The 26,296-nt window shown below is 47.3% G+C and overlaps 1 protein-coding gene across 1 annotated transcript; it reads right to left on the bottom strand.

The window, feature by feature from the left end:
- Nucleotides 1-4,019: 4,019 nt before the first annotated feature.
- On the bottom strand, nucleotides 4,020-24,186 carry rnd2 (Rho family GTPase 2). Its single transcript, XM_084678035.1, has 5 exons — nucleotides 23,810-24,186; nucleotides 23,323-23,410; nucleotides 9,938-10,047; nucleotides 7,381-7,515; nucleotides 4,020-5,211 (listed from the first exon to the last, which is right to left on the bottom strand). The coding sequence occupies exons 1-5, from the start codon at nucleotides 23,909-23,911 to the stop codon at nucleotides 4,942-4,944; spliced, it is 705 nt and encodes a 234-aa protein (XP_084534161.1). The 5' UTR covers nucleotides 23,912-24,186; the 3' UTR covers nucleotides 4,020-4,941.
- Between the last annotated feature and the right edge of the window lie 2,110 nt (nucleotides 24,187-26,296).

The following is a 26,296-nucleotide window of genomic DNA, read 5'->3' as shown; positions in this document are numbered from 1 at the left end:
GGGAGGGAGGGAGGGAGGGAGGGAGGGAGGGAGGGAGGGAGGGAGGGAGGGAGGGAGGGAGGGAGGGAGGGAGGGAGGGAGGGAGGGAGGGAGGGAGGGAGGGAGGGAGGACAGTGTGTTCACTGCTTCATTGGTCTGATTAGACCCAACTCAGTGGCTTCTTCCGTACCGCTGAACTCCTCCTCTCCCTGCCTCCACCACATCTCTCGCTCTACTTAGGACTTTCACCAGCTAAAAGTCTGTTAGATTGAATCAGGATGTCTGAGTGTGTTCATGGAAATGGGTAGATGCAACAGATAGAGGCTTAAAGGGGCAGCTCACCCCAAAACAATTAAGATTTTTTGTTTATTTCCTCTCGTAGTGTCCGCATCGTAGGCCGCTATACAGTAACTTGGCTCTTCTAAAATGGCAGGTTTGTGTGTCCCATGTCGTGACTCTCTCTGACCAAGCAGTAGTCTCTATTATTCACGTCGCCTTTTGGGATCGCCTTGGCTAAAATAAAAAAGACGGGTAGACTGTAGTCGAGTCAGTACCAAGCCACACCGCTATATGCTGCAAGGGAGCTGGTTGTTTTGCTGAGCACTGGTCACAGAAACCAAAACAAAAGCTTGTGGAGGCAAATAAATGCCATCTGAAAAATCCAGCTGTCACTCCACAAGTTGCTTTGGTGTGTGCGACCGTGCATGTGTGCGTGTGTGCGTGTGTGTGACTCAGTCCCCTCACCAGACAGTTCAGCTGGGTTCGTTAACATTCTGGAACATTCACTTGTAGGTTGGAGTGACGTCATTGTCTCTGTGGAAACAGTCTCTGAGCTCAGGGCTAAGGCTCAACTGGTGTAGTTCGATAGGGCGGGAGAATGTCAGGAATTGTAGGCATCATTTCTTCCTCATTTCACAGCCTTGACGGTACTGTTGACCCTTTCATGTCTGTAAAAAATAAATAATCTCCTTATGGTTTGAGGTGATGCTGCTGATTGTGGTGTTTCGTGTTTCCTGATGTGTCAGTAGCGGACAAGTTGTTTCACCTGTGTGGTGGTTGATGCACTCTGCTGACAAGCAGAGAGTGGGAGGGAGCAGGGAGGGCTGGGTGGGGGAGCGTGTTTGGAACAAGGGTGACAGAGAGATGGACGAGGTATGATGACAGAGAGCCCCACAGCAGACTAGTCAGACACTATCCTGTGCTACCGAAAGAGCAGACAGGGTTTTAATGACTCTATAATTAGCTCTTATTGAGCCCTGCAGCATCGGGAGGGCCGTCTCTGTTAAGACTGAGAACACACCAATCATAAACCTCTACAGACACAAACCCCTGCTGAGATAAGGGATCGGAAGCTATTCAGCCTCAGATCATGTAGTCAACAGTCATTCAATCCAATTCCTAGGGAGTAGTTTTAACATATTTTATTTTAAATTGAAACTACCTGTAGATAATTAAATACCAATCAGACCAGGTTTTATTTACATCAGATGTACAATAAGACACGTCCCATTAAAAGTTCATTATAAACTTGAATAAATTACTCCCCAGAGTGTGACAGTATGACAGATTAGGTAGACAGATCGAGTATTCTCCCTTCACCCCCTCAGGCCTCACCGCACTTCCCCACTCCACACACACACACACACACGAACCCACTCATACAGTCACATCCCAATCACAAAGATAACTTATACTCCCCTTAATCCCTTTGAGAAACATGTGCGCATCCTCCTGTAAACAGATGGAAATATAATACCTACCCTCCAGAATATCAATAACCATATCGGGTCAATCTTCCTCTGACGGAGATTACGAGAACATTCTGCTTCGGATGAGTTTCAACACAGGTGTGCACATTGCATCTATCAACACAGTACACACACATTCTAATTAGCAAGAATGTATCCCACAGTGGGTTAAAGTGGGGGCTCATTAAGATCCACAGTCTGTGTTTTCACCATGACAACTCCTCAGGGAGCTGGTAAGGTCTGTCTGCTCTTTGTGAGCTACTCAACCACACTTGGACCGAACAGCAAAGGAAAGGTGTCTCGATTAATATTCCTGTGCAGTGGCATTCTACAAACAGTAGAGTGAAATATCTACCCTTATCTTGCACGAATTGAGTTTCATGTAGGGAGTCAGATGGCTGAGCGGTGAGGGAGTCGGGGGGGAATGTCCCTGTACTTACTGTAAGTCGCTCTGGATAAAAGCGTCTGCTAAATGATTAAATGTAAATGTTTGAGTCAGTTTGAATGTGTACATACACGTTGTGTATATACAGTGTGTGCGTGTGTGTGTGTGTTTGTTGGTCAAGATGTCACACACTGCTCCTCATTACAAACCATCTCATGACTTCATGCAATTTGCAGAGCTACTCTATGGTCCTTTTCACAGTCAGAATGCCCCTCCAGGCTTTCTCCAATCCTCCTTTCGCACAGCACATCCTTTAACAGAACATAATCATGTATGGATGGATAATATCCATCCAATAGTCCCATGAACCAGAGTTAGATCATGTATGTTTGTACATCAGTGTATGAGTATGATGTCAGTTGTGTTCAGTTCTCTCTGCCTGAGCCTTCTCCCTGTGATGGCAGGAGGAAAGTAAGTCAAGTATGCAGAGGCGGAGAGACCCACAAAGGTGCTTCTGATCCCTCATGGCGTCTCCGCTGTAAAGGGCAAATGACTGATCAGATTGCTGAAATAGAGGCGAGACTTTCTGTGGTAATAAAGCTTCCTGTCTCAGGCTTGGAAAATATCTGTGAGTGGGATGAGATTGTAAAAGATTAACCGAAAGGCAAGTTGACTTTCGAAAGGCTTTGAAGGAAATATATGATCTCTTGTCAGCATCAGATGCCTGTCTGTGCTGGTGTTGTTTGCGTGTGCATGGATGCATGGATGATTTGATGAGTGCAAACGCTGAGGGGGAAATTCAAGCCAATGCCACAAACAGTGACACTACCCAACACTCTCCTGGTTAGCACACACACACACACACACACACTGCAGGACTAATCCTCTTAGTGTCATTCTAAACTACAGGGGCACCACAGGACCAGTGACCATGCTGTTGGTGCCAACCTCATTTCCACTGCTCATTTCCTGCCCGGGGTGACCCCCTCCCAGGCCCCTTCTGCCCCCCGCTTCCAACCCCCGACTTCTCCATGCGTTTCCTTCCCCATCTCCTAAGTCAATCTTTCTTTTAGACAATCTGAAAATATTTTATCTCGCTTGCTTTGAACAGATGAGTGTGCACAGTATGTGTGTGTTAAGTCAATGTATGTGTTCAATACATTTGTGTGCCTCTACAGTGTACTCAGTGTGTCCCAGAATAGGATTTGGGTTAGCGACAGTGGCCTACTGAGGACTCAGCTATCCTCCAGGACCCATACCTGCACCCACACTCTGGAGCCAGACAGCAGTCTCTCTCCTGTCCCTCACAGCTCCCCTTCCCCAACCTCGGCTCAGGAGAAAAACATCCCAGAGAGACATAAGGGTTCAAGGATCAAACTCAACGACAACTTGTTTTCCTTCAGAGGATGTCAGCTGTCGCATCGTGTCAAACTGAACTTCTTTTCACCGGAGGTGAACGAGGAGTTATGGTGATTCACTCCAACCGTGATGGATTGAAACCGGACCGCTTTGTTGCATCGTGCTGCATTGAGACTTCCTGTCTGTCGGTATAATCGAGTGAAATCTATGTTGTTAGGCTGGGCCAATCCAACGGCACGCAGCACTGCTATTGGGAGCTTCAGGTTGGGAAACGGTGAAGTACGACAGAGACAACGGTAACCTTGGCAACAGCCGACTAACGCTTCGAGGCACACCACCGGCGAGTCACCACAAGAATCCATGTTTTTATCTGATCAACACTTACTGTGGTTTGGGGGTTTGTTGGTTTAAATATGCTTCTGTCAAGTTAACCCAGAGCCGTGTTGGGGAGGTGAGACTGAGGATCAATATTTATGCCTAAAGAAGAACCCCCAAAGAAACTGTTCCGATGCCCACAAAACAATGATAAGACTTGGCAGCAGCCCAGGTTTCTTTGCTCCCTAAAAGCAAGCTGTTGCTTTATTTCAGATTCAGAGTCAAGTGAAAATACAGCAAAATAGCCCTAACACTTTATCTACACGTTTTCCACAAATTAACATCTTAAAATAGCAACGACAGCAAAGACTTCAGTGAATCAGGTCAACGTGATCAGAGCTGAAAGTATGAAGTGTTAAACAATTAAAAACAGATATGTAGTGACTTTTTTCTAGAAAGCACTTGTGGTTTCAATCATTTGAAATAGCTCCAAACATCTTGACAAAGTTAACGAGAGAACAAGAGAGAGAACACAGAGAAAAAGATTCTCATAGTCTGTTCCATCGTTAACCCACTCACTTGGATCCCTTTTCTGAATAAACGTACATACTGTTTCACTCTCAAATATGGCAACAGGAGGCATCATAGCAGATTTTGCATTTGCAACATGTCCATTGAGAACAATAGGGCTCTTGTTTCATTCTCTTGTTTCTACATCGATGTCGTCTTTCTCCACCCTTTCCGACGGTCTTCCAGCCATCAAAGATGGAGGTGGGGACATATCTCTGTGAGGATCCCCCCCCCCCTCCAGGTACCTGCCCCAGGTACCTCCCCAGTCACCTGCCCCAGGTACCGTGAGGCTGCATCGGGGAACTAGTCCACCTCACCACCCGTTAAAGAGAAGAACTAAAAATGTAAACGTCTCGAAAAACTTGAAAGATTTTCACACGCGGCAAATAAAATCCAAAGCATTTTTGTTTGTTTTCTTCCTTGTTTTTTCTTTGTTCCTCAGCAGTGCAAAACAAACACATAGAATGGGAGGATTGACAAAAAAAAAAGGAAAAAAAATAAAATAAATAGAGTTCCTCTGTCATATATTTCTGTGTTGAAGTATACATATATTTATATAGAATATGTTTGTGTTTGGGCGTGTCTCTACATGAGCACACAGCTCTTGGCACGGTCCTTCCTCATAGCAGGGGCAGGGTCCAGGTGCTCGGGCCGGCCGGGCAGGGGGGGCAGGGGCAGCTGGGAGACCCGCTTCAGGCCCCTGCGGGAGCTGCTTCGCTTCAGCTGGGGCTTGTGTGGCCGTCGCACCGACGCCAGCGTGGTGATGTGGAACACGTCCCTCACGCTGTTCTCTGACACCTTGGAGGTGCACTCTACGTAGGCCACCGCGCCCACCTGCCTGGCCAGCATACTGCCCTGGGAGCCAAGGAGACAGAAACAGCATCAGCATCATTCTGTATGTCTCTTTTCCAACATTGTTATTTCCACAAATGCTTCGTTTCCCAATGTCTCTATTTGTACACAATACATTTCATTCTAACATCTGTAGGCAACATCAATATATTAACTGGCAAGAAAACAATCTTTTTTCCCTCATTTCACCCATCAACCTGATATGTCAGACTTGCTCCACATTAACTCACTGTTTCAACACCTGTACACAAACAGGAAACAGCTCGTCGTACTGCTCTCTACCGACTAACAACAATATCTCAATCCTGCTCAGCACTGTGAGGTGTTGTTTATCTGAACACATCCAAGGACAGACACATCTACACTTGAAGAATAAATAATGCAGGGCTGCCTTTCTTGCCGGGCTGGGGCCGGGGCCGGGGCTGGGGCTGGAGCGCTGCTCGAACTGGAGTAGAAGGACTGAGAGCTGTGTGGGCCAGCTGGGCAGATTATGGAGCAGGGTAGAAGGGCATCACTGACTGGAAACTCATATTGATTGCAGGAGAGTCAGCCTCCAGTCTGACTCAATTCCCTCTTCTCAATTCTCCCTTTCTTGTTGTTTCTAAATTGAGCATCACACTGGTGCACCAGCCCTGGCAGCAAAGACAGATAAAAAGGGACTGCATTTCCCATGAGCTTCCCTGGGATGGCACAGACAAACAGCAAGTCTTTCATTCCAACAGGGCTACAGTGTGATCTTATCAAGGTTTTGCACAGAGCTGGAGAGACATGAGACAAGAAGTCTTCATTCGGTGGAATGGCAGATTTAGAAAGGAGGGTGGGGTGGGGTAGCTGTGACAAGCAGAGAAGCTCCATCAGATCTTAGGCAGATTAGTGCGGAAATGTCCTGGGTTCACCCCCTGGTCACCGTCGCTTGTGACTCAGCTATGGCGGGCTTCAAGATCAACAACGGGATAACGGTTGCAAGTTATTGGATTATATCAGCAAAGGTTTGCTGTCTGGTTTGCCATTGTTTCATGATCTGTGTAAATAAACATTTAGATAAACATAAATACAATATTTTCAGGTTGTAGGGTGTTTTCGGGTGGGGGAGTGAATCAGTTTTTTTTTTTTTTTTTTTTTTTCGCGGCTAGCTTACATTCAGATGTGGAAAAAGGCCTCTTTGTTCTCTGAGCGTGTGTGTGTGTGTGTGTGGGGGGGGGGTGAAAAGCCGTTCTACTTTGTGTATGTCTGACACAGGAGAGCACAAAATGAACAAGCAAAAAGCTGATTAAAATTCACGGATTTGTGGACCAGTTTATCAACCCCTCCCTTCCCTCCCTCTATCCCACTGGCTTACAGGGATGTGGCAGTGAGCGATAAAAGGGCTCGCTCATTTATCAAAGTCCACTTTTCTATTTATCCTGCATTTTTCAAAATCCCTAAATCTGCATGAATATTTCATTTCAGGGCAAAGTGTGTCCCTAGACATAAACCTTACCAGCCCCCTCCCGCCCTGCCTCCTACTCAGTCCTCTCACAATAAGATACCTTTACAAAGCGGTCAGCATATTGCAGTCAGAAAAAGCTTACATGGCAACATGTCAATTTTATTTTTTTATGTTTCTACCCTATCGTTGCTGATTGTGTGGGTGTGTGTGTGTGTGTGTGTGTACAAGTGTATATTGGAGTTTAGATTTGTTCTTTCACGTCGTTCTCCTGTGGGACTCACTGAGTGCATTAGCAAAGCTACAGAGGAAAACACGTTGCTGTATTGGTTCTCGTCTCATTCCGTTTCCCTTAAGAGCAATTTATGCTTTATTATATCGTACAAATCACTTTCGCAGTCAGACTCACATGCTCTATGATTATCTATGGTTTAACAAATGCTGCACTTCATCTCAATGGTACAATAACCATGTTCCCACCAACCTAGTTTGTTCGCATTTTTATTAGTTACTATATATGTTTAGATTCAAGAACCCCATTATGGAATCTGCGCCCAACAAATGTAATTTGTGTTTAAGAGACGTACCACACTTCTATAGGCCTTTATGGTTGTCTGCATATGTATTTTCATCTAGTTCTACCATTTCCTCCATCTCAACCCATCCCTCCACCATTTCACCCCTCTACCCCTCCACCTCTTCACCCTTCCATCTCAACCCCTCCATCTCCTCCTCCTCCTGCCCACCTGCTCGTGGGTGACGGGGATGAGTCTCTGCTTGGACAGCTCCCTCAGCGTGCTCACGTCCGTCCTCATGTCCAGCTTGCAGCCCACCAGGACCACCTTGGCGTTGGGGCAGAACTCCTGGGTCTCTCCCTGCCACTGTGGAGAGGCAGACACAGTCAGTCATTTAGTCAGTATAACAGGCAGACCCAGTCAGTCATCTAGTCAGTATAACAGGCAGACCCAGTCAGTCATCTAGTCAGTATAACAGGCAGACACAGTCAGTCATCTAGTCAGTATAACAGGCAGACACAGTCAGTCATTTAGTCAGTATAACAGGCAGACACAGTCAGTCATCTAGTCAGTATAACAGGCAGACCCAGTCAGTCATCTAGTCAGTATAACAGGCAGACCCAGTCAGTCATCTAGTCAGTATAACAGGCAGACACAGTCAGTCATTTAGTCAGTATAACAGGCAGACACAGTCAGTCATCTAGTCAGTATAAAAGGCAGACACAGTCAGTCATCTAGTCAGTATAACAGGCAGACACAGTCAGTCATTTAGTCAGTATAACAGGCAGACCCAGTCAGTCATCTAGTCAGTATAACAGGCAGACACAGTCAGTCATCTAGTCAGTATAACAGGCAGACACAGTCAGTCATTTAGTCAGTATAACAGGCAGACCCAGTCAGTCATCTAGTCAGTATAACAGGCAGACACAGTCAGTCATCTAGTCAGTATAACAGGCAGACACAGTCAGTCATTTAGTCAGTATAACAGGCAGACACAGTCAGTCATCTAGTCAGTATAACAGGCAGACACAGTCAGTCATTTAGTCAGTATAACAGGCAGACCCAGTCAGTCATCTAGTCAGTATAACAGGCAGACACAGTCAGTCATCTAGTCAGTATAACAGGTAGACACAGTCAGTCATTTAGTCAGTATAACAGGCAGACCCAGTCAGTCATTTAGTCAGTATAACAGGCAGGGTTGATGCAACAGTAACAGTGACATTCATTTCCCTTTTCCAAATACAGTCGGAGTAAGCTGAGCTATTCAAGGTACGGAACAGGCGGCGACAGCACTGTTCAAACAGTTCCTCGTGAGATGAAACGTTTGTTCAAACTCAGCTGGGAAAGCGTTCCACTCCTCTCCTGACACAAGAACACCGAACACCACCACCAAACCATCTGATGAGCCGGAGCCTTCTAGAAACCATGTGTTGAATGCAAGGAGCTGACAGTTCCATTCATCAAGTAGAAAAGAACCCTTGACCCTCAAAAGACCCCCCCCCCCCACACACACACAAATACACCCCCCCCCCCCCCACTGTCAGTTGATGATCTTGGTTCCACAGGAGTCAGGAGTCTAATTTGGGGTGGTGATTGTGCAACAGGTCCCAATGTGCCCCAGGTCTTAGAGATTACCAGTGCGACAGCCAGGGGTCAGGGGGTCATTGCAACCCCCTACCAGGGGATTCATGGGAAAGCGAAAAGCCCGATGGGAGTTCTTCCCCCCCCCCCCCTTGTTGACAGGGAGCACTGAGGCTTGCGAGGGACTCGTGGGTAAAAAATAAAAAGGTGTCCGGGGTTAGATCTACAAAGTCTGTGGGGGTGTTTCAGCAGCTCCCTACAGACCACTAAACGCGTCAACAGACCAGGCGTGGGAATGCCTGGAGCCCTGGGAGCAGCAGATCAAAGGGACATGCCACACATGGCTTCAAGATGGGAGAGCCAACTATAGACAACTGGGGCAGGTTTCAATGACACACAAACCAACAACCGACCGTATAAAGAAAGGTCCTTCAACACAATAGACTATGAATGATTTGTGACACTCTGGAACTAAACACAAACACACATTCCCATACGCCCATGAAACACATAAAACACACATAGAAACTGGACTGTGACCACAGTTTGCCACCCCACCCACACTTAACACACTTTTGCCACCACCATTAAATCCTACACCCAGAAACTGTACATCACACCCAAAGGCCATCAGGCAAATGTTAATTAGCACCAGCCCTCTGCCCTAACCCTAACTCAATGTACACGAATCTCACAGAAACCAAAAAAGTTATATAAATGCAGGGTTGCTTTCTACAACACACAGCAGCTGCTCTCGGGATTGAGCTGGAGCGGCTAATTTGCAATCGTGTCTCCCGGGGTTCTCCTCGCATTCTCTCCGTTCCCACGAGGTTCAAAGGTCAAGTACTCCTAGTGATTTTGAGGGCTCAAGTGGGTGGTCTTCAGCCCCCAATTGTGACCCGTTCAACTGTTGGGATTCGAGAGTGCGAATGTGAGATTCTGACGGCCGAGATTATAAAGTCGTCTTGATATAAATACATTTACATAGTCATTTAGCGGACACTCTTATCCAGAGCGACTTACAGTAAGTACAAGGACATTTCCCCCGAGACAAGTCGGGTGAAGTGTCTTGCCCAAGGACATAACGTCATTTGGCTCGGCCGGGAATGGAACCAACAATCTTCTGATTAATAGCCCGACTCCCTAACCACTCAGCCATCTGAACCCCCAGCTGTAAATAACATTTCTCTTGCTTCTCGGTGCTGACCTTCTTGAGGATGCTGTCCAGGGTTTCGGGGCGGCTGATGTCGAAGCAGATGAGCACGGCGTCAGAGTCGGGGTACGCCAACGGCCGCACGTTGTCATAGTAGGAGGAGCCTGTGGACACAAGACAGGAAATGCATGAGGGAGGAGGAGCCTGTGGACACAAGACAGGAAATGCATGAGGGAGGAGGAGCCTGTGGACACAAGACAGGAAATGCATGAGGGAGGAGGAGCCTGTGGACACAAGACAGGAAATGCATGAGGGAGGAGGAGCCTGTGGACACAAGACAGGAAATGCATGAGGGAGGAGGAGCGTGTGGACACAAGACAGGAAATGCATGAGGGAGGAGGAGCCTGTGGACACAAGACAGGAAATGCATGAGGGAGGAGGAGCGTGTGGACACAAGAAAGGAAATGCATGAGGGACCGCTGAAATGTATGAAACCTTCTTCCGTATATGGGCAATGTTGCCGATCCCATAGTGGTCTGAGATGTGAGGCACAGTGAGTGTGCATCAGTACACAGCGCGTACACGCTTCAATCAGTCAGCAGGCATACACGCACTCTCGCTCTCCTCCGGCTTGATTGTGCAGGCCCTGCATTCTGCTGACACAAACGTACGTTGATGTGGACAGCTGTGCTGTGTGTGACTAGCCTCTGTCTATTGGTTTACACACGCACACAGTCAAGCTGTGGCCCCCTTAACGCAGAACGCTCACTGAGGTGAGAAACACGAACATGTTGACCAAGAAACACCCATGGGCATGTCGACCAAGAAACACCCACGAACATGTTGACCCAGAAACACCCATGGGCCGTGGATGAGGCAGGGGCATTCCAGTACAGGACACACAGTGTCAGATTCCTCATTATTTGACTGACATAACGGTCCCTGATGGTGTAAAGCTGTTGTGCCAGAATAAGATTGTTGAACAGGTAAATAACTGTAGGTCAAGTAGTGGCATTGCTACACTGCTCAACAGCAGACTCGACACAATGGCTTCACAGCCTGGCATAGCACCGCCTACCTTTGTCTGGTGGGGGAGTGGAGACTACACAATGCCTGTTGTGGCAAGTTGTGGCACTGCTATGTTCCCTTTGTGGGACTAAATAAACCTTCACAATGGCTGCAAGCGGCTCATCCCCATGTCCATTGGACTGGTCGCTCTCTCTTGCTCTGCTCCACCACCAGACAGGACAAAACAACTGACTCTCTGCTGCAGGGTGGAAGGCCTCAGAGAAAAAGAGAGCAAGGGTGTGTATGTGTGTGGGTGTGTATGCGTGTGGGTGTGTATGTGTATGCAACACTTGGTCTATGCTCCGTCTATCATGATAGTTTACGCCTCCCTTCAGAGTTTACAGAGGACAATACAGTAAAGAAAGCCATGGCAACATAGAGAGCAGTCGTAGCCAAGAGAACAAGGCACCCACTCTCATCCTGTTCCAGGCTTGTTAATGCCGGGTGCCCTGTTCTCTCTCTCTCTCTCCTTCTTCTTTTCCTTAGTCTGCTTAGACACACACACACACACACTTGCGTGCACACACACACACACACACAGAATGAGACACCCAGAATCTACATGACAGTCCAATCCCATGGACACTAGTTCCACCAGTCATAAGAGTTCACCGTACATCACAGGTCTCTGATTGGTCACAGTTGTGGCGCTGGGGCTTCTGAAGGATGTCTTTAGTATGTATCAGAGCGCAACAGGCCCACGCTGAGAGAGAGGGGAGGGGAGGAGAGGGGGGGGGAGGGGAGGGGCTAAGCGCGCGAGAGCAGAAGGGGAAAGGAAGATTTAATGACTTTCGCTAGGGGGATGAGGGGCATGCCACGAAGGGATGAGAGGGCAGAGAATTAAAACGGATTCCAACAAGAGGAAAAAGAGATTAAAAAAAGTAAAAAAGTGTGAATGGGCTAGGGTTGTGAAAGTTTAGACCAAGGGGCTCAGTTTTAAATTATTAGGAGGTTGGGGAAATTTGTGGAAACGAGACCGTGGCGTCAATCTGTCAATCCCAACGATCGGCGTGACGGACGGCCGTTGAGCACAGGAGGCCTCGTCACAGCGGAGCAGAGCAGCCAGCTCAGCACTTTCTACAAAGTCAGAAAAGAGGAGGTAAAGTAGCGTGTGCGGTAAACAAGCCGAGCAGGCACAAATAAAAACCAATCAGCCTAACCATCGCCAGGAGGAGCAGCACGGGGGGAGAGGAGGAGGAGGAGGAGAGAAGGAGGAGGAGGAGAGAAGGAGGGGGAGGAGAGAAGGAGGGGGAGGAGCGAAGGAGGGGGAGGAGCGAAGGAGGGGGAGGAGAGAAGGAGGGGGAGGAGCGAAGGAGGAAAAGCGGTTTTCAGCCCTCATAAAATACGTCAGCTCCCCAGCCAGAGAAGTGCCCTGCTTTAATAGTTTGACGAAAGGGCAGGAGAAATAACTGGGTGTGAGAGTGTTGGGAGGGGTGAGAGAAGGGGGGGGGGGGGGGGGGTTAATGAAAGCACTGGACATGACGGGGCAGTATAGGAGCTCTGAGCCCCCCACTGCCAGTGGGCGGGGCTGCCTTCATGTGCTGCGAGGTAGAACAGAAGGTCAACTGAATTCCAGTCAGGGAAGGGCTGAGATGGATAGGGCAGGGTGGGCAGTGATGGTGAGGACTGGCTCACAATAACCAGAGTTGGGTCACAACAATCAGAGCTGGCAGTGCCAGACCTGCCAAGGACCCTGCCTCCCCCCCACCCCTCTCAGTGCCAAGGACAGCCATCAAATCCCCCTCACAAAACACCTAACGGTAACATTAGCCTGATTTAGCGTTGGCCACCTCCGACAGGCAAACTGGATGGCTGTCTATTTCCACTGGGCTAATTAGAGCAAGGCATGGAGTCTGTGTGTGTGTGTGTGTGTGTGTGTGTGTGTGTGTGGGCTTCCTCAGCCAAGACTTCAGCCTTCTCAAAGGCCACAGCCATCCCAGAGGAGGAACACTGCAGGCTGGAGCTCACTGGAGCGCTAATGTGCACTAATCCAGCCTGAGGGGCTGTAGTATGACTTGATTTAGGCCTGCAATCCCCGGGCACATAGACACTCCCACAGGAAGATCAACCGCTTTAACATTATTGACAGCTGAAGTTAAATGTAATTTAAAAACCACATACACTTTCATGCGTTTATTTTTTTCTTTCCGATTATTGATATTGTGAATCTGGGTAATACTGTCCTCTTTGTTACTTGTTTTCTTGAGAAGCTTCTGGGGTTTTCAAGAGATATCATTTAGATATCAAGAACACCACTTCTAGAAATGTCTCCACCAGTAACAAGATTTTCTCTCCTTTTTCAGTCTTACATCCTGGGGAAAGTGGTTTTGCTCAGCCGAGAAGCATTGTGAGGGCTCCCAGCAAAGTGGGGGGAAAATAACAGCCTTGGCCCCCTGGTCTTCTGATGTTCATCTATAGCAGGATGTCTACAGCCCCCATAACAAACAAGCTGATTAACCACACACATACACACACACACACACACACACACACACACACACACACACACACACACACACACACACACACACACACACACACACACACACACACACTGTTACGTACGGCACTCCTCAGAAGTGAATAAGTGGTAACAGAATAATTGAGCTGGCCACAGTTTGTATACACAATCAGATGTATACACAATTTGGCCCAATCACACAATTCAACCCCTCGCACCACCAGCCGTTTTGCCCTCTCTTTCTACCTTCGAAGAGCATAAACACATTTTATGTTGGAGTGGATGAGTGTCATAGCAACGTGGAAGGATGCAAATGGCTCCTTTGTGTGGTCCTGAAAGCAGGAAAGGAGCACGAGCGCGGAGGGAGGGAGGGAGGTCAATACTGTGTCAGAGAGGATAGGAGTAGGTTGCTGAGATGCTTTTACAGCAAATGTTCATCCCCCAGTTTATGTGCTAAATGTGCTTGATGGGTACCCTTGAGCTGGCTTCACAAAACCATATTTTTTACTGCTGTTAATTCCTGAGTTTTCAAAAATACTGGATCCTTACTAAACTAACCTCTTTAGAGAAGCCTTGTGGGAATGACCACCTTCGCTCTATAGTCTATTGTAAAACCATCTTTGATTGGTGGAGTTCAGGGGTAAGTATGTGCAGCGCCTCAATCAATTCAAAGTGTGTGCACAGTTGTGTCCACAGACACAGTGAGAAAAAAAGGATCTATGAAAGAGATTGCCGTGGCAGATTTTTAAAGGCGTTAAAAGCGCAGGTGGGGACATTGGAGGTGACAGAGGGTTAAATGGCCATTAACCTTACCAGTATGTGGCACCTCATAGCTGGACAGATTGATCAAAGCCTGCCTTTCACTCTGAAGGAAATAAACCCTTTGAAGGGCAATGAGCATCATGCATGGACATCCTCTAAGCACTGTGGATCTCCTACAGAGTTCATTCCTGTGTCGCTCTCCAGAGATAATTCCAGTGTCTTTCCGGCAGATGCAGGTGGAGCAAAGGGGGGGCTGGGGGTTATGGAGGAGAGTATGGAGAAGGGAAGCAAATGGGAGTCAGGCATACTTGAAAGAGAGAGGAGAAAGGCAGGGTAGAGGCAGGGAAGGGGCTAGCGAGGGGAGAGGCGGCTGCCAGCAGAGAACAGGATTACAGTCGGTCTTGTGCCCCCAGAGATGTGGAGAGCCGTTTTCTCTCCCCTCTCCAAAACACTCTTCTCTATTCTCTCTCTCTCTCTCTGTGTTCTCTCTCTCCACTGTCATTCCACCTGAGTGGCATCGCTGCATTTCGTCTCCCATTGTTTGATCTCTCCGTCTGTCCCTCTCTGTTGCCGTTTCCTGCTGCGCTTGGCTTTTTGTCAACCTCAAACTGTTTTTTAGTCTCTCCGTGGTTCTCTCTCCTCAGGCATGCCCCTCACTTGCCTAAAGCATCTCCCCCGTGTCCATTTTTGCTGCTCTCTCTTTCTTACCGTCTGCGCAGTTAAACATCTGAAGTGCGCTCCTTCTAGTGTAAATGACGCACAGCCTGTCGATTCCGTTCCCTGGGAATGTGTATAGAGACTGACACATCCGAGCCTGCGCTTGACTTATGGACATGCGAGTGCTTATGCGGGACGCGATCAACACACGCACACATCAGTAGTGTTCTGTCTGGGTCTGCTCAAGAACAATGCATGTCACAGCAGGAACGCTGTGTCCAGGCCTCGCGGATCCTTCTGTTTAGACATGTGAAACCAAATAATACCATTCAGAGGGACAGGAAGCAGTCAGAGCGAGCCAACAAAGCTAAACACTTTATTTTCCTCCACCACTTCACCCGGTCAAGGCAAAACCGGGGTCATTCCAACCCTGCCGAAAACCCAGCTTTAAGTCTTATGATAAGTCATCCTGTCCTGTTGCTCTCAGCAGACCTATAGGAGTGAAAAGGAGGGACGCCCATTTAAGAATCAAGGAGACCCGGGAATATCCGGTTTCACTCCCTCCAAAGCTTGCGTGTTGATCGGATTAGACAAAAGGCTTGAGGAATCAGGTTCTAAGCCCCTGCTCCCTGCCCCTGCTCAGCACCTCCAGGCTGCATGCTGCGGCCAGGGGGATGTGGCCAGTCTGCACATGCAGGCCCGGCTTGTCCGGTCTGATCTGGCAGACCAAGGCTGTACCTCACTCTACTTCTGTGACCAGTGGGAGGTGATTAACATCTTGTAATGGATTCTGTCCTGAAGAGGTCCCCACTCACACCCAATCTATTCAAATTCCCCCTTTCATATTTCCGTTCACCTGCAGAAAACAATAGATTAGATAACCCCCCTTCCCCTGTTTCCCTCTCACCCTTCCCCCCCTTCCCCTCATATATAAGAAATAAATGTAATCTTGCAATGAGAGCTTTTGTGTTTTATGTATTAATACGAAACAAATCTCATCCAGATATTAAGGTCATATAAAAGACATCTTCTCAGCAAGACAGGAGAGGTTGTCTCCCCTTCCCCCAGTCCATCCGAGCTCATCCATATCACAGCTCTGTCCCCCTTCACGGCCAGGACGCAGACTCTCCGGGGAGGATCAGGGAGGAAAGGGCACCCCCCTCTCTCGCTACATAAGCAGCAGAGAAGCGGGGAGGGAAAATCGGATGCTGTTTATAAATAAAGTCATCCATAAATGATGGGAGCTTTACTGTTGAGGAAGGAGGGGGGTGTTGGGGGGGGGGCCCAGGGGGGCCCCATATCCTCTTACGCCTGGCTGGGTGGTGGCGCGGTGCGGGTGGAGGTGGAGCAGCTCCTGGGCTGGAGGGGGCCGAGTGCCGGCCCTCGGAGCCACCTGGGTGGGGCCAGTCACTCCAGCCGTTTGAAGTGGTGTGATCAAAGCTGGAGCCACAGTGAGCTCCGCCGTGCTCCTGGGGCAGGAGCCGGTCTGTGCGTCTCCCGGTCACAAGCTCGCCTGTCTGAGGCTCCTGCACGGCTCGCTGAACCCCGTCGAGGCGGCAGTCGAAGGAGAACAAACGACTGTTTGAGTGTCAGTGTGTCATCGAGAGCCAAGCCTCTGTATTTATAACTCATTCTGATAGGATGCCATTTCATCAGAGATAAACCTTAATGATGAACAGATCAGAGTGAATGGAGCCCGGTGTGAAATTTGGGACCAGCATGTAACTCAAAGAGTTACTTTTCCCATCATGTAAAACGAGAAGGCAGTTTGATTCAAATGTTTGCTGAAGGCCATGTTTAGTCGGTGTGCCCCAGATGACTCCAGGATCGATCCCTTCCTGCTGTGTCCTTGGGAGTTCGTCACCACTAGAGGGTCACATTACGGAGGGGGGGGGGGGGGGGGGGGGGGTCAGTGGAGGCCAGAAGTCAAGGTTTCAAAACAATATTATTAGAACACACTTCCCTTTTAAACCTTTCCTCTGTAATGCCATCAATCACTTTCCGACACCATCTACATCCCCTGGGTATTTGCGTGTCGGGTATTTGCAGATCACGCAAGTCTGAGTGAGAGGGGGGGGGGGGGGGGGTCAGCCAGTGTTTGTCTGCCTGACTCCCCCAGGACCAGGGCCTTCCCTGGGGTCCCACCTAAAGAGCTGACCCACAGCACCACACAAAGCCCCAAAGGGGTGGGGTCCAGGGCGTGTAGGGGAACAAGCACAGATGTGTACCTCTTCCGTCTGTCTCTCTGTCCCACATTTCACATCAGTGGAACACGAGACCCACTTAACTGTGAGAGCGTTCGACACCCTACCCCCCCCAACCCCCACCCCCCATCCCCCCCACCCCCCAAACAGTCCTCGCCAGCTGCTTGGCTTCCCAGCCTCATTGTATCCTCAGTGCCACTCCAGGCTCCTCCCCCAGTCAGCCTCTGGTCAGCTGGGACACAATAGCAGAGGTCAGAGGAGCCGGAGCTGTTAGAATTCCTATAGATCCCAAATCCAATACAACGCACACAAAAATGTCAATTGGAAAAGAAAATCGGCTTCAGTGCCTTTTATGTCGTTCTACTGTTATTTCACGTACGTTTGCAGTCTCTTTTCGATTATCTTTCTTATTGTCAATCCAGTGCTCGTCAGTAAAACACATTATGAGCAAGTATCTGACCATTGTTTGCCATGCGTTCTGATGATCTGTTCTGAATTATCTTGGGCATGTCGTGTACAGGCTCAACTAAGACATAACAAAACAATTTAACGAGACGGTTTATCGAAATCTCCAAGTGCAGCTTTGACAGACGCTCTAACCGTCGCATGCGCATGTAGGCTGCGACATACCTTCAAACAACTGGCACTTCACTCTCTAGCATCAAACGATTCCCCTTCCCACGTATTAGCGTAAGTATGTAAGTACCATATGTACGGTAGACCAATCAGGAGTGCATGAACATGGTAAGCAGCTTGTTGACGTGGTTCAACAGCCTGGCACCCAGCTGTGAACTAACAACACTGATGTGCTACAGAGACGGATAATAGAAGGCAAACAGTGTTCAGGGTCATACCGTCGCCAACGAGATCACATGGAATGGAGGATGTCATTAGAGATCTGGGACGTCTAAAAAGCAGTCATGTGACAGACTCAGATTCTACCCCAGCAGAGGAGTCGGGGCAGTCAGACGTCCATGGGGCAGGGGTCTCATCGTTAGGACGCGTCACAAAAACAGCATGGTCGCCCATGAGCGTGACCTTTGGTCCCAGTTTTGGACCTTGGGTGTGTGTTCATTGCGTTTTCCAGTATCTGCGCGTATCCGTGCGAGGTCGTATGCATGCGTGCACACATGCATGTGAATACGCGTGTATTTCCGTGAGCAGCGGAGACATTCTGTGCGGTAAATATAGCCTGTGTTCCCTGTCAGCGAGGCAGCTCTCTCCCAGCCCCTGCCCCGCCTCTGCTACACGTGGTCCCTGACTCCAGGTCAGATCAGAGCTTCGCTTCAGCAGCCGCCTTGACTAATGAGCTATCACAGGGAGGGAGGACGAGGGAGGGAGATCGGGACGAGCACGGGGGAGAGAGAGAGAGAGAGAGAGAGGGGAGATAGGGGACACAGACAGAAACAGAAAGAGACTTCCACTGTGCATTTCAAACGCTCTGTGTTCAGAGCCCTTAAAAGTTCCGATGCCGTCACAGGAAATTCCTCGCATCTCAATGTTGTTTTCACTGTCACTAGTTTTCTGAGTTCTATCTCTCTCCTGCTCAGCATTGATAGATGATGAATAAGACCAAGGGGCTCCATGCAGCTCCAGGCAGAGTGAGGAGATTGCTTCCCACCCAGCAGACTCCTCTAACAGTGGGGCTTCCAGCACTACAGCCTGTGCCCTGAGTCTCCTCCAGGCTCTCTACACTGTCACCAAGGAGACCAGGGTGCATTGACAATGAACAGGACACATTGAGCCAAGTACAGGTATATGCTGTAGAATTGTCAAAGTAGTTACACTCCAACATACTGCATATACACCAACATACTGCATATACACCAACATACTGCATATACACCAACATACTGCATATACACCAACATACTGCATATACAGTATACATACACGTGACAGACACCGACTTGCATAGCTACTGTCAGACTGTATGTGATCATCACTGTTTGATTTTCTAATCCCTACGTAACAGGAGCTGCAGAGCCGAGTGTCTCCCTAAGATAATCAGTAAGAGCTGGAGAGGCAAAGCTCATCCCAGACCTGCAGGCTAGGGAGTGGAGACGACAACGACGGGGGGGGTCCCGTGAAGGTGCCATATTAAATCCTCCTGACAGGGAGGCCTACGCCCCCAAGGAATCCGCAGAAAGCTGGGGTCACCCCCCCCGCCCCCTCTCCTGAAGTGTTCCAACACAGTTTGTGTGAGGCTGGCAGAACCACACATCTTTCTGCCTCCTGTTGAAACACAAAACGGCTGGGACACTGTCTGAGGTCGCGTGACCAGCTTTATTACCTGGGACAGCCTTCCACGGTGCTGCTTTGGAGCGCATCGAAACTTAACAGGAAAATAAACTAGGTAATAGAAATGTTTCATGGTAGGTCCAAGTTTTTAATTTTTTTTACATATTTTACTATAATCAATTACATTAAAGTTCTCTGGCAGAATGCTAACCTGCGTTTCATGATCTAAATATATCATGGGCAACTCCCTTCCCATTATTTGAATCAAGCCTATTCTGCACAGGTCTTTATGAGACAAAAGATTTAAAAACCAGTGTGCATTTCGTTCCTGCAGAATGTGACATTCTAATTGCGACATAATGACAGTGCATGTGTAATTATCCCAGTGAAGTCTTTTTTTAATGAGTGAAATAAAAAGGGTTGGGGGTGTGGGGGGGCGGGGTGCGTTCTGGAAAATCTGCATGTCGGATCCACACACACCTCGCTCATTAAAAGTCTTTGCCAGTCTGAGTTCAGAGGGGTCAGAACCAGCACCTAGATCTCTGGGTTCTGTCATTAGCAGGCATGTACGCAGGTGTTCCTCAACCACAGGTTGCTAACCAACATGCCTGCTATGAATGATAAAAACTGGTTTCTGTTTTGGCAGTTACCGCCTGAGGCAGGTCAGCAAGCTGGCAGCAGCCGTTGTCAACGCTGAGTTTGTCAACGGAAACTCATAGGAAATAATCATCTCCTTACAGGATGTTGACTTTAAACAACTGATTTATTTATAACTTGGCAACAAATGATTTTCCTTATCCGTGTGTGCAATATCTGACCTAATCCGAGGATGGAAATCTCTACCAAACTACTCAAACATAAAAAGCTTTATTAAATTGTAATGAAGTCCCATCAATGACAGATACAGCAGGTTGAGGGCATTCTGTGTGGGATGTGATCATGCTTTCCATACAGCCAGTCACTCCAGCTCTCCTCAGATATCCAATGGCATTCAGAGTTCCAGACGAGCCTCTCGCCTCACGTTCGAGGTGCTTCCTGAACACACTCGAGCGCCAGCCAGCCAGACTAGAGAAGCTCTGTTGACTTTATTCCATCTCTGCGTCGTGTGTTCAGGCTCTCGCAAATCACTATTAAAGATGAATCAAGTGGAAACGGCCAGGGAACGGAAGAGAACGCAAACTAAGCTTTGTTTATACAGACCTCTGTGTGCCCTACTGGTCCAGTGCACTAAGAATGTGGGTTTTAACAAAGACAAAGCCAGCAGGAATGCTGAAAGGTCAGTGCGCCCTGTGAGGCAGGGAGACTGAGCTGGTGTGCGTGTTTCGTCTGAAGAAGGGTGCTCCAGGATGTGATCTGTTTGTACTGACTTGTCATTGTCACTGGAATGAAAAAACAAATCACAGTCTAATATGAAGGCACCGACTGTGAGGCACTGAGTGTTACAGTCCGTCTTACGTGCAGAAGTAGGCCTACCCATGGAGCTGGTAGTGGGGCTTGGGAGATATAATCCCGTTAAGGAACCACACGTGTAGGTATGAGACCATACGACCAAGGGAACACCGAGTCAAGGACTTTCAAACGAAGTATCGTTAAAATCCGAGAGGGCAAACAGAGATGTGACTGTGCCAAGCTGAGGGAACACAGACTGTCATGGGTTCACATTCTCTGGGACACTCACGTGTGAGCGAGAGACTCAGAGGAGAGATTTCCCATGCAGTAGTGCTACCATATTGGGAGGAGGAGGCGGACTTGAACATGCTGGTGGACTACCATTGGGCCCTGCTCTTTGATTGGTCCTCTGACCCATTGTGACCCGGTGTAGTTGTGAGGCTGGTGTATCAAAACTTGGAATGGGGCCTTGAATGGTGACATTTGGACTCAAGTAGCAGTGGAATGTTCGTCATTCATGTCTTTCTTATCATGCAAGCTTTCTTATCACCTCACAGCTCATTACTGCAGCACAGAAATAGACTATTTCCCTCTCTTTCACAAACACATTTGACACTTTATTACATTCTGTAATACCTGTACACACATTAATAAACAGTTGAGAATGCACAAACACACAAGAGCATGCTTATAAGCACACTCACGGGCGCATGTGCATGAGTGCAACTCATTTGAATTCTATTCAATCAGTCCTAATTGACTTAATTATCCAGATGGTCCCAAGCTGAATGCAGGGCAGAATATAAAGCAGCACAGGAAGTTGCCCTCTGGGCCTTGGGGAGACGTAAGGGCCCTGTTTCTGTTTATGCATCTTTAAAATAAACATGCCATTCATTTAGAGCCTTGGCTCACAAACACACTGATTAAGCACATGGAGTGGTTATGTCTTCAATAAGACAAACATCTCACCTCTGTTTCCATCTACACTGAGACAACCAGACCATAAGGAGAAAGCGAAATCAATGAGGCTAAACAAATCAATGGTATACTGCCTTGCTAAAACAATGCACACTTTGACCTTCTTAATGGCAACACAGGGCTGGCTGCGCCAAACCAAAAGCATTGCTTTGTAAGCGCCGTGACTCATGTTGCTGAAATAGATTTTGTGGTAAGGATGTTCAATGGAGCTTCGTATTACAAGAGCACGAATGAAGGTAAGTTTTGTGCTTTACATTTTCAAAGGCTGATATAAAAAATGGACATTGTAGCTGTGAAGGCAAATAATATGGGACAATGTTTAGGGCAGAGTGGGGGATCGAGTGATGCAGATGGCTCCTAACAGCAATTATAGTGGTAGGTCCAAAAGAGAAAAGAGAGAGCACGAGCAGCTGGATCACAGAAGACACTTGGCCCTTGGCAAGCACTGACACTGCCAATGTACATGAAGAACAGGAGAAGGGAAGAAAAAAAAAAGGAGTATTATTAGGTAAATACGTTTGAATCCAGAGTGAACATCTGTGTTTGCTATGAACGAATGGAGCGCAGCATGTACACACAAACACATACATACGCACAAACAGTTTAGTAGCGGTGTTGGTGGGGGGAGGGGAACTAATAAGACTGCCAGTAGTCATTTAAGATTCTAGAAATGGACAAGGGCAGAATACTGCTAACTCATCAGCAGCCTGTGAGAGCTGAGCTAGGGCACATACCAGCTAGGGCAGCCCTAGAGACCCAGAAACCCCCTTGGCCCCACACGACAGGCCACAGTAAATTTACCCTCAGGGTCGAGACAAGGTCCCAGCCATTTCCAGCAAATCTCCTCCAAAGAAAACATTCTTAACCATGCGAGTTGAACCATGAAATACGAAAACACATGAGTGGCTCCAAGTATAAGGTTAGGGTTAGGTTTGGGAATGTTTTTTTAATGAAATAGAGGGACTTCCTATGCAGGCCCCATAGGGAAGCCACAGGCCTCTCAGCAATATAGTAAAATGGTCAGATAAACATCAGACACATTACAGCTCCCAGCTCTACAGCATGTCATGCTTTAGAGCATGTCATTCCATGAGGATGGGTAAAAGTCTTCCTACTGAAGCACGGAGGAGAAGTCGACCCAGGAGCGTCACTGTCAACCCAAAGTGCTCTCCCATCACTGAGTATGTAATTGCACAAAACCACTCGGCAAGTCAATGGATAGAATCAAACATGGACACATTATAGCTACACAATGGAAGGGTTATTATTCAAGACTCGAGAGGGTTGTCCTCTCATTCCACTGCCGACCGCTGTGGATTAGAGTAAGTAAAACCAGTCAAAACACCATGGAGGAGAATACATGTTTTGGAACAGCAGGGACCATTTCAAGGAACCCTCAGTCAGTTTCAACCCCACACGCCTGGCCGCTAGGATAGAGCATGGGAACCTGCCACACACAGCGCATAGCATACTGTAGAGAGGAATGCAGACGGAGTGCGCTGAGAGACATGGCTGGCACCGATGTTTCCAGCAAAGATAACAATCATAAATAGCTAATGCCCCTTGGAGCCTAAAATATGCAGTCATGGGACTGTGAGGTCAAAACGATACGCAAATTTAATGACCTTTGTGAGAAGGCTGATTGGGTTTGGAGATGCACAGATCCAAAATACTCTTACCTGACGTGTCCCACATGTTCAGTTCAATCCTCTGTTTGTCGATTTCAAAACTGGCCGTATAGTTTTCAAAGACTGTGGGCACGTAGTTCTGAAATTAGAGGTTGGATTTGTATGAGAGCAACTTAAACTTTGAGAAACTTATGGAAATCATGGTGGCTGCGGGTGACAACCTTTATTTCCAAACCACCAATTATCCATTGACTTAAGGGCGTGAACAAATTTATCTCTGACAAATGCCTATCTAGATGCGTGATTGGCGTTACATGACATGTAGGCTTCAACCAGTCTTAATGAAATACATGATTGTCTAAATGTATAACTTGCCTTTGAGGGATGTCGTGTATACAGGATGCGGCGTGCGCTCAATGCGCTTGACTCTACATAATGCAGTCTTAAAGAACTCGCCTTTACAAATTGTTAAATTCCCCGTTTGACAGTAGCAAAACCAACAATGAAAACCTCAATTATTACAACAAGGGGCACTTACCTCTGGATAGCAGTCCTTCGCAAAAACGTGTAACAGCGCAGTTTTACCACATTGCGTATCCCCGACCACCACAATCTTACATCTGCTGCCTAGACTTTCCATCTTTGCCCGTCAAAGTCTTCTCTTGACACGGGTTGGATTCATTCACCATCCGATATGGGTAGGTAGGGTTTAAACTGTCAGAACCCCGCTAACATGCATGGGGAGTTTTAGTTATCCACCCCGCAGCTTTCACACTTCCCACGCCTCGCTTTGACTGTTGTCTGCTAACCCTAACCAGACTCAGCAAGCGGACGCCTCTGGAGTCCCTACAAACTCTAGTAGTATTTATTTGGCCACGCCTTGGCGATATGCACATCCAACGAGAGGACTATGCCTCTCTGTAATTGTACGCTTGTCTTATGCACAGGATACACAGTGTGACCATGTTCATTTATGTACTGCACGCAAAGCGTCATGATGCCGTGCCTGACCTACAAAACGTCGTGTGTAACAATGTATGATTTGTTGTGACCAGCTGATTGAGATAATGGGCAATGTCATTCATGAATTTTTGTTCAATCACACAACCAAAAACGTGTTCAATGCCTTGTTTTCACAAGACAGGGAGGTGTACAAGAAAAGAGTAGATCTCTGTGAAGATGAGTCAGGTAATTGCAGGTGAGCCCTGTTCTTTGACGAAGCCTGTTGGTCACAAGTCTTGACAATACCAATGTTTGGACAACGAACAAATGATGTATCAATAGGACCAAAATAACTACTAATGATTACTATCGTAAACATCTTGGCTCGTTAAGGGGAAGATAGCCTACTTAAATGAGTTTTTAACAGTAGATTTCATCATCAAAATAGCTTATTGCTTAGGCTACCGAGAACACTGAATCTGCTTTGAAACGCCCTCGTGTGAACCATTGTTTTAGTTTCTGATGAATGCGTTTCAACCTTCACCAGCTGGTAGTGGCGCCATAATAACTATTTTTGTTTCAGATGTCTCAAACAAACCTGGTAGCGTATGCTTTCTGCAAGCCTACACTGCCCTCTTTTGGTAACAGTATAGCTGACATCTAGCATGAAATATGGAGACACTTTCACCCATGAGGGGCCTTTTTTCACATACAACGCGACACGAAAGTTTCTGTAAAAAAAAAAAACTAAAAAAAAACACAGTGAAAGAAGAGGAGAGAGGAGTGGAAAGATGAGAACAGATAACAGAGTAAAGCAGAGCACAATAGAGTCCTCATCAAGTACTCATCAAGATAACCTTTTTGAAAATAATGTTTCAACTTTTCAAAACGTTTTTTTTTTTTTTGTAAATTCAACCTGAATTATTTCTCAAACGGGCCCTCATATTCATCGGTACTTTCTTTGTCAGACAACAGCGACACCATAAGAATGATTTTTTCACCTTCTTTGTATGATTGTGTTATATTCGTGAAAGGCAAAATACTTAACTAGAAATACAAAATACAAAATCTGTCTTAAAGCGGTTTAGATGTTTGGTTTAGTTTGTGTGTGTGCATGTGTGTATGCGTGTACATGCATGTGTGTGTGTGTGTGTGTGTGTGTGTGTGTGTCTATTATTCTTCGATCAACCACACAAACAATCAGTAGAGGGAACCATCGCACTTCTCATTTTGTAAGCTGAATTCATTTTTTAATAATACACCATTATGTTACGTAGTATGATATTGTAAAACGTTTTAGATCAGTAATAAGAATTACGATATTATGTACAATGACAATACGGACCTTGGTTTTGTACTGATTCAATTATTTAGTATAATTTTCTGAATTAGGATTACCATCAATCATGCATCCCACTATTTAACTGTACTATAATGATATTCAGTGTGTTTTGTAATGTAGATTTCAGACACCAGTTCTACTATCCTGTTGCTTGAGTCTTATGAGCAGAGGCAGGAAGTTGAGGATGGGGCAGACATCCCTTGGGAGGCCAGGACAGGTACAACTCATTTGAATTGCAAAAATGCTAAAGCAATTGATTGGAAAGGTCATTTTTCGCCATACTATGATATCTATAAAGCTTCTGCAGCAAGGGTACAGGGGAATGTTTGCCTGTCTAGGTATGTTCGTTGGTGGATGTCAGTGTGCCTGCACTAGACGCTGTTACGGTGTGTGTGTGTGTGTGTGTGGGGGGGGGGGGGGTAGGACCCAAACATGGAAGAGGTAGCCAGTCATAGTATAAAAAAGGGGTTATTATTTTATGCCGGAAAAGAGACAGGGTACTTACGGTAACCAGGGTAAGGACAAGACAAAGACTGGACACAAAACAGGAACCTAAATACCCAGAACCAAACAAGACACAGTTGGACATGATAAGACAAACGAGAACTGAAACCATTAAACGAGACACAGTTGAAGACAGTGATAGACACAGGGAAACACTAGGGCAGGGCAAAACCAAAAACAAGGGGGCACGGCTTTGGCCTTGACAATCGTATAATCTCTCAGCAAACCTGACAACAT

The sequence above is a fragment of the Hypomesus nipponensis genome, chromosome 17 (assembly GCF_054491055.1).
Source record: "Hypomesus nipponensis isolate SF chromosome 17, ASM5449105v1, whole genome shotgun sequence".
Lineage (NCBI taxonomy): Eukaryota > Metazoa > Chordata > Actinopteri > Osmeriformes > Osmeridae > Hypomesus > Hypomesus nipponensis.
Note: the sequence above shows the minus strand (reverse complement) of the source record. Positions and strands in the feature narration are given on the sequence as shown.